The sequence below is a fragment of the Bacillus rossius genome, chromosome 11 (genome assembly GCF_032445375.1).
Source record: "Bacillus rossius redtenbacheri isolate Brsri chromosome 11, Brsri_v3, whole genome shotgun sequence".
NCBI lineage: Eukaryota > Metazoa > Arthropoda > Insecta > Phasmatodea > Bacillidae > Bacillus > Bacillus rossius.
In genome coordinates, this window is record NC_086338.1 from 21,527,119 (window position 1) to 21,540,427 (window position 13,309).

Below are 13,309 nucleotides of genomic sequence, written 5' to 3' on the forward strand. Positions count from 1 at the left end.
TGGGGGCGGCAAAATGGGTCTCCCGCCCCAGGCGCCGAGATGGCACGCTACGCCACTGCAGTCGAGACAAAATCGAATAAAGCTCCGAACATCAGCATGAAGCTCGGGCCAAAACAGGTGCCCTGAAATTCTGCGAAAAGTTTTATCTATTCCTAGATGACCACCTAGGAGAGATGCATGAAAATAGGTAAACACCATAGGCCTCAAGACAGCTGGAACAAAAGCCTTTCGGGCTCTGCCAGAAGTTCCTGTAAAATACAACATAACACTTTCCTCAACGCTTCTTATCATGAAGATATCTCAGCACCTGCTGGCAGAGGGGTCCTTATTCTGACATTCCTTGATGTTAAAATAGGATTCAGGAAAAAATTTAAAGGCAGTAATAAATTTAGTAGCGTCAGAAGAGCGAGGCTCCAAAGGCTCGAATTCATCGGTGCAAAACATGCGAGAGAGAGAGTCAGCTATAACATTATCTTTGCCTGGAATGTGATGGATGACAAACTGAAACCGTGATAACCTCAAAATCCAGCGACCCAGCTTACCCAGCTGATGGGGATGATTAAACACCCAACTAAGGGCTCGGTTGTCGGTAAATAAATCAAACTCCCGAGCATCAAGATAACTTTCAAATTTTTCTAGGCTGAACAGGCAAGCTAAGACCTCCTTCTCATAGACACCTAATCGCTGCTCAGACTCTGATAGCGAGCGACTATCATAGGAAATCGGCCTAATCTGGCCTTCCTCAAGGTGTCCTAGAATGGCTCCAAGCGCATTTTTGAGGCATCAACCTGAACGGCAAACCGTTTACTAAAATCGGGTAGAATGAGCACTGGGGGAGAAGCCATAGAAAACTTCAGCGCCTGAAAATATTTCTCTTGTTCGGGGCCCCACTCAAAAACTGAATCCTTCTTACGCAAAATATTTAAAGGAGCAGATAAAGAAGCAAAATTATAAATGAATCTGGAAAAATAACCTAACATACCTAAGAAATGCTGAACTCCCTTTAAATTGACAGGCCTATGAAACTGGACGATAGGGGTGATCTTGTCAGGATCCATCAGGAGGGTACCGTGTGAAATAACATAACCTAAAAATTTAACAGATGTTTTTCCTAATGTAACCTTCTTCGGGTTAACAGTGAGATTGGCCCCTTGTAAACTATAAAGGACTTCAGTCAGGTGAGTAATGTGATCCTCAAAGGTGTTACTGTAAACAATGATGTCATCGACATAATTAAACACATAATCATATTTAAGATCAGATATAACATGATCAAGGATCCGGCTCATAGCCTGACTGCCAAAACTAACACCCATTGGCACACTATTAAATTCAAAATGGCCAAAAGGAGTTGAAAATGCTGTATACTTGCGGCAACTAGGATCTAGCCGGCACTGGTGAAAACTTTGATTCAAATCAATAACCGAAAAATATCTACCCTTATCTAGATGCTGAAGGGCAGACTTGACAGTAGGGAGAGGATAAACATCGTATTTAGTAATTTTATGGTCCAGAGGAATGTAATTGTGCACCATGTGCCAGCTCGCGCCGTCTTTTTTACGCACTATAAAATTAGGAGTGCAAAAATCAGATGTAGAAGGTGAAATTACACCAGCAGCCAAGAGCTTATTCACGATGTCATGCATGGCCTGAAGTTTAGGGGGAGAAACCTTGAGATATTTAGCGTGAACAGGAACTTCATCCTTTAAATAGAATTTAAAGGGCAAAATGTCACAACATCCTAATTAGGAGTGATAACATCGGAAAAGGCGTGAACTGGGTCGGCCATAGCCTTCCCTTGAGCAATGCTTTCAGCATCGCGGCACTCAAAGATATCAGAATTACTAGGTTGCGAACGTAAAGGAACCTTCACAGAAGGGCGAAATCAAAACGGAGCTCACGCTGGCCCACATCCAGGATGCAGCGACTCTTGCTCAAAAAATCTAAGCCCAAAATAAAATTAGGTGAAAGACCAGGAACAAAAAGAAACTTGCCATTCCAGGAAAAATGTTTAATCTTAAAGTGAATAACCACGAATGTATTTGCGCGAAGACACTCGCCATTCGCCACGCAAATGTTAATCTGGTTTTCAGAAAATTCACGAAAAGAAAATTTAGGAAATGTTTTGATTAAGGTCTGGAGAAATGTCTCACTAATGGCCGAGCATGTAGCACCGGTATCAACAAGAGCCGAAAAGAAATGCTCGTGAATACACACGGGCAAGAAATTCAGAGAAACAGTTAGAGGCTTTCCTATAGAAGCGACAGAAACGACCTCTTTTCCGTCCTATCAATGGCCGTTTCCCGGACAATTACTCCGGTAATGACCCAATCCCCTACAAGAAAAACATTAACGTGCGTTAACGTCAACGCGTGCCTAATCGCAGTCCTGAGTCACGTGTCCAAACACGCAACAATTTGCGCAGCGAGCGCGAGTGAATGTTGGAGCAACCCTGTACCGGCTGCGTAGAAGTGGCAACAGCGTCACCAGTCAACCGCCGGCGCGGCTGGGAAGTGTCAAGAGGTGGGGCAGATGGTTGCCCGGGGGGGGGGGGGAATTATGCTAGCCGCGCCTCCGGCGGGGAAGCGCGCACGCGACCCACTGTCAAATCTAGGTGGTGGGGAATGCCGCGCCCGTGAGCTGTCATGAAGGCGAGGCGAAAAGGTGGAATGCTGATGACTATTATTTTCCTGCGTGCGTAAAACACGAGCGTCAGCATCGTGTGCGTCACTGCCACGAAAATCTGAAGTAACCTGTAGGCTGTGAAATCCCCTGTCACGAACATGTGACACGGACGTAGACCTAGCCTTATATTTAGACACTGCTAATAACCGCGCCTCCACCTCACTACCCCAAGCACGCTAAGCATCAAAGGTGGTAGGTGGAACTAACATACCATAGTGGGTGAGCACATGTGGCGCAAAGTTGCCTAAAATAAGCTTTACTAACTCAGGCTCAGCGATGTAAATTTCCAAAACATCGGCATAGGAAACAACCTCATCAATGTAATGAGTGACTGACTCATTAGGACGCTGAAACCTGAAAATCAAATCGCGCTTACACGCATCCATGACGCGCGACGGACACACAGCACGAAGTACCGTCGTCCTTAAAGTATGAAAATCGACCTTCTGTATGATAGCTTCTGTTAGCCTAGACACATAAATGCCAGTCCACTTACTAAGCAGATCTTTCATAAAGGTGCTAGCTGACACCAAATTCAATTTAGCGAGGCGCTCAGCCTGTAGAAAAAAATCTAGAATAGGCCTAGGCTCACTGCCACTCAACACAGGAAGGGATTTGAAAATAGAGAAAAATAATTTTTGAGAAAAGGAATTATCGGGAGCTGGAATTACTTCCAGTTTGGGCTGCGCCGTCGGAACACCAGACGAGACGTCACTGACCTCGCGTATGAATTGAACGAGCCGGGCGCGCATGTCAGCCATGGTGTCGCTCGCTGCGGCAGGCAGCTGGTTCTCCTCGAGATACAGTATCAGCTCGTCGCGGTGAAGCCGGTAGATCCAACTGACTCCCGAGCTGCTCATGGTCATGAAAGAAAACAAGCAAAACACAGCAAAACCACTGCAGAAGTAGAGTAGTGCAGAAGTTGTAGCCGCAGCAACTGGGATACAACTGAAAATGGAGAAATAACGGGGTTCTTTCCATTAAGACCAACTGCAGATATTTGCTGGTGCTGCAAGAAAGAAAGTCAAACGTAACAATCGTAACTATAATTTATTCACAAATTATATAGAGGCAAAACATCCATAATATAAGTTGATTACAGGCAATAAATATGCATTTATCAAGCATTCCCGTGGGAATCATTCACACAGATACACGTTAAAATAATGTTGCGATAATTGGGGCTAGCTGACGATGCGTTGGACATAGCACAAATTTTATGGGCCGCTAGGCAACAACAAGAAAGAAATAAATTACACTTGCAATTACATACAATTACTATTACCGTTACGACGTGGCTTGACAAGAAGTGTTCAAAGCCATCGTGGCGTGCCCATATACAACCACAGACAAACAATATTACATAGGCTACAGGTAGTATACTCGGCATGAGCAAAATATACTAAGGCAAAGAATTAAATTAAGCATTGGCTTGAAGGGTCCAAGATGACTTACAAACATTACTAAACATGGCAAAAATCCAAAGGTGAAAGCGCGGCCACAACGCGCAAGCAAGAAAAAAGAACATACTAATTAAAGGAAATTACAGAAGCTAAGTTTCACAGCCGAGTACTTACCAACGCGACGCCAGCCCCAAGTTACAGCCTTCGAGTCAGACGACCGATAGACTGCGACGAATGGCCTGGGTGTCGAGGTTATATAGGCCAGGAACAATACACGGCAGAGTGCACTGGTTAGCACGGCGGGGAAGGGAGGAAGAGGGGAGGTAGGAAGGGGAGGTTGAAGAGGAAGGGGAAAGGAGGAGAGGGAAGGGGTAAGGAGGGGAAGGAACGCTAAGCAGTGCCGGCACTGCTTCAATAGTTTACTTTTATAATGAGATAAAAATAAAAAACTTTGATATATGTCAGAACAAAAAAGTTGTTAGTGTGATATTATCTAAAACATATTTGAGGTTATTTGTCGAAAGTTAATAGATGGAAAAAAATTAAATGCCAATATCCCATACAATATTACCCCTCCAACATTATTGTCAAATAAGTCTGTAGACAACCATTTGACTTTGTGACAGGGTCATTACGACCTCTCGCAGGAAAGTACAGCATTCACCTAGCAATTCTGAAACACATCAATGATTACATGATAAATGTGTTTCATTGTAATCAGTGGTATTTGTGAGTCACGGTATAAATTAATTATGTTAAAAGCAAGCAGCCACTGAATAATTAAATCACTTGTGGAATTAATTATTTTTCGCCTGTTTATAATGATAAAACCGGTTCACTGTTAAATTTAAAAATAATTTCATTTCGATTTCGTATCTTAAGTACTTGACATTTCGGCTTATTAATATAATATAGAGCCGCAGCACAAAATTTTGTGTCGTGGTCGTGTTCAATGTGTAAATAAAAAAAAATATAAAGACATCGTGAAAAACCTATTATAACAGTTCGTAACCTACTCCTTCAGGCGGTAAAATACTTGTCGATATTCATAATAACTTCAGTTTGGATGAATTGGGCTTCCAAAATTTTTAATTGAGACATTTTCACGGCCGTGCTTGGCCGAACATCCACCCCGCCGTGCTCAGCCGAACATCCACACGGCCGTGCTCATCCGAACATCAACCCGCTGTGCTCAGCCGAACATCCACACGGCAGTGCTCGGTAGAACATCCACCCCGCCGTGCTCAGCCGAACATCCACCCGGCTGTGCTCGGCCGAACATCCACCCTGCCATGCTCGGCCGAACATCCACCCCGCCATGCTCGGCCGAACATCCACACAGCCGTGCTCGGCCGAACATCCACACAGCCGTGCTCGGCCGAACATCCACCCTGCCATGCTCGGCAGAAACATCCACCCGGCCATGCTCGGTCGAAAATCCACCTGGTCGTGCTCGGCCGAACATCCACCCCGCCGTGCTCGGCAGAACATCCACCCGCTGTGCTCGGCCGAACATCCACCCCGCCGTGCTCGGCCGAACATTCACACGGCCGTGCTCGGCCGAACATCCACAAGCCGTGCACGGCCGAACATCCACCTCCCTGTGCTCGGTCGAATATCCACCCGGCTGTGCTCGGCAGAACATCCACACGGCCGTGCTCGGCCGAACATCCACCCTGCCGTGCTCGGCCGAACATCCACCCCCCCTGTGTTCGGTCGAAAATCCACCTGGCCGTGCTCGGCCGAACGTCCACCCCGCCATGCTCGGCCGAACATCCACCCCGCCGTGCTCGGCTGAACATCCACCCGGCTGTGCTTGGCCGAACATCCACACGGCCGTGCTCGGCCGAACATCCACCCCGCCGTGCTCGGCCGAACATCTACCCGGCTGTGCTCGACCGAAAATCCACCCCACTGTGCTCGGCCGAACATCTACCCGGCTGTGCTCGGCCGAACATCCACAAGGCCGTGCTCGGCCGAACATCCACCCCGCCGTGCTCGGCCGAAAATCCACCCCGCCGTGCTCGGCCGAACTTCCACCCCGCCGTGCTTGGCCGAACATCCACACAGCCGTGCTCGGCCGAACATCCACCCGGCTGTGCTCGGCCGAACATCCACACGGCCGTGCTCGGCTGAACATCCACCCCACCGTGCTCGGCCGAACATCTACCTGGCTGTGCTCGGCCGAACACCCACCCCACTGTGCTCGGCCGAACATCTTCCCGGCTGTGCTCGGCCGAACATCCACACTGCCGTGCTCGGCCGAACATCCACCCCGCCGTGCTCTGCCGAACATCCATTCCGCCGTGCTCGGCCGAACTTCCACCCCGCCGTGCTCGGCCGAACATCCACCCCGCCGTGCTCGGCCGAACTTCCACCCCGCCGTGCTCGGCCGAACATCCACCCAGCTGTGCTCGGCCGAACTTCCACCCCGCCGTGCTCGGCCGAACATCCACCCCGCCGTGCTCGGCCGAACTTCCACCCCGCCGTGCTCGGCCGAACTTCCACCCCGCCGTGCTCGGCCGAACATCCACCCCGCCGTGCTCGGCCGAACATCCACCCCGCCGTGCTCGGCCAAACATCCATCCCGCCGTGCTCGGCCGAACTTCCACCCCGCCGTGCTCGGCCGAACATCCACCCCGCCGTGCTCGGCCGAACTTCCACCCCGCCGTGCTCGGCCGAACATCCACCCCGCCGTGCTCGGCCGAACATCCACTCCGCCGTGCTCGGCCGAACATCCACCCCGCCGTGCTCGGCCGAACTTCCACCCCGCCGTGCTCGGCCGAACATCCACCCCGCCGTGCTCAGCCAAACTTCCACCCCGCCGTGCTCGGCCGAACATCCACCCCGCCGTGCTCGGCCGAACATACACCCCGCCGTGCTCGGCCGAACTTCCACCCCGCCGTGCTCGGCCGAACATCCACCCCGCCGTGCTCGGCCGAACATACACCCCGCCGTGTTCGGCCGAACTTCCACCCCGCCGTGCTCGGCCGAACATCCACCCCCCTATGCTCAGTCGAACATACACCCTGCCGTGCTCGGCCGAACTTCCACCCCGCCGTGCTCGGCTGAACATACGCCCCGCCGTGCTCGGCCGAACTTCCACCCCGCCGTGCTCGGCCGAACTTCCACCCCCCTATGCTCGGTCAAACATACACCCTGCCGTGCTCGGCCGAACTTCCACCCCCCTATGCTCGGCTGAACGTACGCCCCGCCGTGCTCGGCCGAACTTCCACCCCGCCGTGCTCGGCCGAACTTCCACCCCCCTATGCTCGGTCGAACATACACCCCGCCATGCTCGGCTCAACAGACGACCAGAGAGGAGCCGACTTTCGCCTGTCAGTTACCAGTTGCATATCCTCGTTCTACGGGCTACTTAAACAAATACTAACGAGAGTGTACTTGTGTTCGCGTCTTAGAAGTTATACTTCTTTATGGTTTAAACATTATAATTTGCAATTTTTAATAAAAAAACAAATTAAGTACTCATAATGCAAAATTATTATAAAAATATTTAAAAAATTAAAATTTTTAATTTAGCAAATAATTGAACAAAATAACAATTAAAATCATGATAATTAAAGTTTTAATAGTTTAATATGCTTTATGCTGAATTTAATTTATAAATTTAATTTAATTATAGTTAAGATATTAAAAAAATTTACATACGGGAATTAAAATTCATTTCTATAAACAATTTTAAACAGCTTATAAAACAATTTTTTCTAACACTTATATTCACTATAAATAAAATTTTATTTATAATTTTATGGACAGTATTAAATATCAATAACTAAATTTCTGAGTTCGACGCACACGCAGTTCCACACACTTCGCTAGAATTCGCTGCTGAAGCTCCTACGTCGACTAACGAATATTTCGATTCGCAGAGGAAAGATTAAACGATAGGTATAATGAAATGTGTCCGATAAAAAAAAAAAAAAGACTTTAATATTAATAAACTGAGGCTTTGATCGTATTAATGACAATTAATTTTATTAAAATACTGCCCACCTCGTTAAAATTCATTATAAGGTGTTTACTATATAGTTTCCGCACATGTTAGATTACTATAAATAATTAAGTATCAAAGGATAGTTGTACTTCTCGGTCTAATGGGACCGGGATATCCCGTCTACTTGGGATCGGGTCTTCAGCCGACCGTAAACGGTCGAATAGAGAGTGTGTATTGAACGCGTTCCAATTCCTTCTCTTGCGATCGGATCTTTCGCAGACGTTCGAATACTTTTCGGTTCAATTTGGACGGCGGGCCTTAAGCATTTCGCACCTGTGTTTCCGTACCATGTGCGTCTCTTCCTGAGGACGGGAACAGATAGCAGTTCCCGAAACGTCGCTTGTTTCTGTTTTAGAAAACTGTTGTGTTTGTTTCGTCTGTTCGTTTTGTCGTGTTTTTGTCTCGTTTCAACTGTTGTGCTGAATTTTTTGGGTTCAATATTGTTGTGCTGTCATCATTTGTGGTTTTTTTTTTTCGTTTTCTTCTGTGTTTTGGAAAACTATTGTGTTTGTTTCGTGTTTCCGTTTTGCTGTGTTTTTGTCACGTTCCAACTGTTGTGCTGAATTTTTTTGGGTTCATATTTTTGTGCTTTCATCATTTGCGGGGGTTTTTTCGTTCTGTTAGTCCATTTTCTTTGCTTTTATTTGTTTGTTGACCATATTTCTGTTATGGAATATTATGTAGTGTTTATATCCTGTTGACAACAGCAATTTTTTTGCTTAATTTGTGTTTTATGTAGTTTTCTTCTACAGACATATATGTGCTTAGCAATGGCGTATGTCCTAAAGCTTACATCAAGTCCTTAAGCATATGAGATTCCACCGCGCCCCTGACCAGGCGGGTGGAGCTCGCAATGTCTAGGAGTCCAAGTGCCTGAGAGGCGCACAGACAAACATGAGCGGTGTAGTCACACCATAAATGTTCATTAAAATTTTTGCATGGTGAAAGTTATCAAGCCTCAGTTCTCTAAACAGAATTTTCATTGTAAAGAAAAAATCTAAACCGGAGTTCGTAGCAGTATGACACATCCTACCTAGCTCTTTGTTGTCCCTGTAGGTATTTAGAGGCTGTATAAAACGGAAACCCAGATCACGGGATCTGGCAACACTGTCCTACCACTGTTTCGGGAAGTCTATTTTGCGCACGGCTCTCTGTTTCTTTGGTGGAGGGGGGGCGGGATTCTTCCTCTAAGAGGTGGGCGAGGGGGGATGAGGGGAGATAGGCCCCTGAGCCAACAGCAGGTGGCGTCATGCTGCGGTGGTGGGGGCAACCTGGGGAAAGTCCCTGGAATAAAGGTATTTCTCACTATGAGTCGCAACATACCTACATTATTAGAAATTTCAGTAAATTTTAGGACTTTGCAACGAAAATCAAAATAAAAAAATTTGTTGTCTGTAAAGTCGGTTCACGGACGATAGTTTAACGTAGCAACGTCATAACAAAACATTAATGAAATTATTGCATACTTTTATGAATAAAATTGAATAATTTTTATTGAATTATCACTATTTTGTAGGGATACAAAGGAGTGAAATTAAATCTACAATTTAAATGATGAATTTACTTTCATTTGCACTCATTAATTCAAGTATGTTTATTACTTAAACAAACAGATTATTTTAACTATAACTTTTATACAAAGAAGGAGTGAAATGAAATCTACAATTTAATTGATAAATTTACTTTTATTTGCACTCATTAATTCAAATAAGTTTATTACTTTAATGAACAGATTATACTAACTATAACGTTTATACATGTTTGCTATTTAACTTCTTCCAATCTATGCTATTCTGTTAAGGATAGGACGATGATAGGAAAAGTAGGAAACGAATGGGAGTGTTTCAAGTTTAATGTGCAACGAAAAAGTAAAATCGATGGTTGTTCGAATCGAGTGGAAGAGAGATAGATGCGGCGCAAGCGTACCATGAGCGTAACAGGACAAAGCGTAACGGGACAATATGCGTAACGGGACAATATGCGTAACGGGACAATATGCGTAACGGGACAATGAGTCATCCTTTTTCGTGCGTGCAGCCGGCGTTCATCGATTTATTAGACGTTGTCACGTCAATAAACGAAGATTTTCTTCCTTATTTGTATAATTGATTTTCACTTCAACTACGCCATATTTAAAGATCTGAGTTTTGTCTTCTGTTGTGATCTGTGGGGGACGAAAGAAAAGTGTTTTCGTAGTAGCCTACATTTCATAATTATAACATGATTTTTTAATACGTCATGATTAATCTTGTACATTCATGTTCAAAGTAAACGAACTCAGTACCCGTGCATTCGTGAAGATTACTGAAAAATTAACGAAGATCCATGAATTATATCTGAGCTGCGTTCTTCGTAAATTTCCTGTTTAAACTTTTACAGCGTAAAACCCAGAATATCTGAGCACGCAAAGTCATGCATGTTCACTTCATCTGGATGGTTTGGTGATGTGTTGGTAGACGCGTCTGAAACTTTGACCCAAGAATGGGTATTTAGAGTTTCCTTATCGTTGAGAGTATATATTGGGATTATAGTTTTAAGTTTTTCCCTGAACGTCCCTACATCGTAAGGCGCCAGGCCATCCTGATGTGCAGAATTTCTAGGCCTCGAGATTATACGACTATAGTTTCTAGTTTACTTTACCCCTAAACAACAGCTTATAAGCTGGTGAGCTTAAATAGCTATAGATTGTCAGCTTACAATTGACATATTTGCTTACAGACACAGAGAATACTGTTAAACTATTTCACAATAATTTTTACTGGTCTCTGTGAGCCTTTACAGAAACCACTCCAGTGTAGTGTTACCTTTCACATCACTATCCATCTCAAATAAGGCGTACAAGCTTTTCTACACAACGAGTTCCCGTGATTAATAATCATTTACAAAATGATATATATATATTTTTTAAATTGCTATGTTTAAAGTGCCGGCTTCTGTTCATGATTTCAACAAAAGTCCGTACACATCTAACAAGGATTATGCATTGGGATGCCTCTTATACACGTGGCAACACTGTTGCCTTCTAGCATTACATGTACGCAACCAGAAAACTTAGCCTCAGTCTGGTGATGGGTTCAGCTTTGCCTTTGCCTTCTCGAAACTTCGTTTTAATACTGAATGCTGTTGCGTGCTATTCGTTTCTACTGTAACTATGTAGGTGTTCACTATTGCCTCAGAGTTCTCAAAGTCAAGTCCAACTATTTTTGATCCTGTTATAAAAACGGCCAAAGATTTTGGAGTCATTGCTGTAACCAAATGAATTCGAGAAATTCCCCTCGACACTCGTGCGTGCTCCTACGACTTTGGTGAGACCAACTGTAATGAGAGCTTTTGAAGTGAATCTTTTTTTTACAGCCGAAAGAGCAATATCATAAAAACAGGTTAATGGAAGTGAAATGGTAACGGAGTCAATGTGTGTAACGAATGAAAAGTATGTAACGTATGTAACGAATATTGCTCGATGGCATTTTATTTTATAAAAATTGAACTGAATCATCTTTACAGCCAGTTTTGGATGGCGGCAGCAGCGAATGATTTTATATAATTTTATAAACGTTTAAATGGTTTTGCATACTTTCGCTCGCAACTCTTAAATTTGATCCGGTGTTGGGCATTAGAATTGTGACAATTTATTAAGACATATGTACAATAGGTTTATGTATCATATTTTTGTTCAAGTAAAACCATTTTATAATTCTTACATTCCGTTGAAGGCGCTAGTAAATAAACGCATGATTAAGCGTGTATAAAATACAAGAGTACCCTTAAAAGTTCCTATCCCTCATGTATGTGAAGTTTCACTTGTAACACGTGGTTTTTTTTTTTATCTTTTCATGTTATTTAACTCGTGAAATTAACGTCCAGGTTGGCTATAGTTTCGCTGCGACGGCCAACAAAGCAAGATGCGTCTTTGCAAACACTCGTTTGCAACGCCGCCGCCAAAGAGTCCGGGTAATTTCCTGGCAGCGGGCTCCTGTTTTCCGTTTGAACTAAGAAGGGAGGGGGAGAGTGAGTTCCGAACGAGTGCCCGCACGTAGCTGAATAACACGGCGCGTTTACGAGACCAGGAATACACATGCCTCCCGCTCACGGCAACCCGTCCTCCGCAGTACCAGTATCCTCAAAAGTAAAACAAATATCACGGGTAGGCGATATCACGACTCCCGCCTACTTGTCGCAGCCTCTGAGCTGTGGGCTTCTTGGCGGTACCACTAGTGTTGCATGCTGGGAAACTGCGTTACAGTTCCTGATATGCCACGAGCCGAAGCTGCCAAGATGGCGGACTTACGCGTGTGGCAACCTGCACCCGGGAGTGGAAAGCCTTCTTTTCAGAGACGAGAGAAGCAAAACTCGAAGTTCCCCGAAGTTCATGTTTTTTTCCGTATCTTTAATGTAGCTATCCTAACCAAATCAACCGTCCACAATGTTTTAAAGTATTTATAATGTAGCTAACCCAACCTAATTGACCATTAGTAACCTTTTATCAACACCGACATATTTATTTACAATGAACAAAAAAAACCGAAGATGCACGATCGGGCGTTTGGCGCTCTCTTGTCTGTGAAAAAAAAAGTCTTCCCGTGTATGTTCGCGCTTCTGGACATCGGGGAACGTAACGAAAATATTGGTATGTAAAACAAATAAATTTTGTGAACTTAAATAATATTTATGTGAAATAAATACAACTTTAAGAATTTGTAACTATACTATCTTCATTCCATTTATAAATAACGTCTTAAGTTTGTAGGTTATGTGTGTCTGTAGCTTAACGGTAAAGTGCACGGTACCAATGAACGAAACATGAAAACCACGACAAGTTTTAGGCCCTGTCATTGCATTTTATATATTAATTTTGTTTATTCTTCATTATAACATTATATAGTTTACCTTATGGAAAAAGTATTATCATTAATAGTTATTATTTCTCTATCGATATATCAGAGAATACCTTAATACCTTTTAATAAATATTTCTGCAAATTTTTGCTGTTATTTCAAACTAGTTAGAGTAGTTGGAAATAGGGGGTTCAAGCACAGGCGGAGGAGCCAGGAGCCCGCCATCTTGGATGACGTCATCGGCGGCCATCTTGGATGACGTCATCGGCGGCCATCTTGGATGACATCATCATGACCTTTGACCTTGACCTTTGACCTTGACCTTTGACCTTGCTAATCTATGCTAATCTATGCTAATCTATGCCAATCTA

The 13,309-nt window shown here is 44.6% G+C and overlaps 1 protein-coding gene across 1 annotated transcript; it reads left to right on the top strand.

Moving 5' to 3' along the window:
• Positions 1–39: 39 nt before the first annotated feature.
• On the top strand, positions 40–12,290 carry LOC134536430 (uncharacterized). Its single transcript, XM_063376145.1, has 3 exons — positions 40–117; positions 5,234–7,233; positions 12,284–12,290. The coding sequence occupies exons 1-3, from the start codon at positions 40–42 to the stop codon at positions 12,288–12,290; spliced, it is 2,085 nt and encodes a 694-aa protein (XP_063232215.1).
• Positions 12,291–13,309: the final 1,019 nt, after the last annotated feature.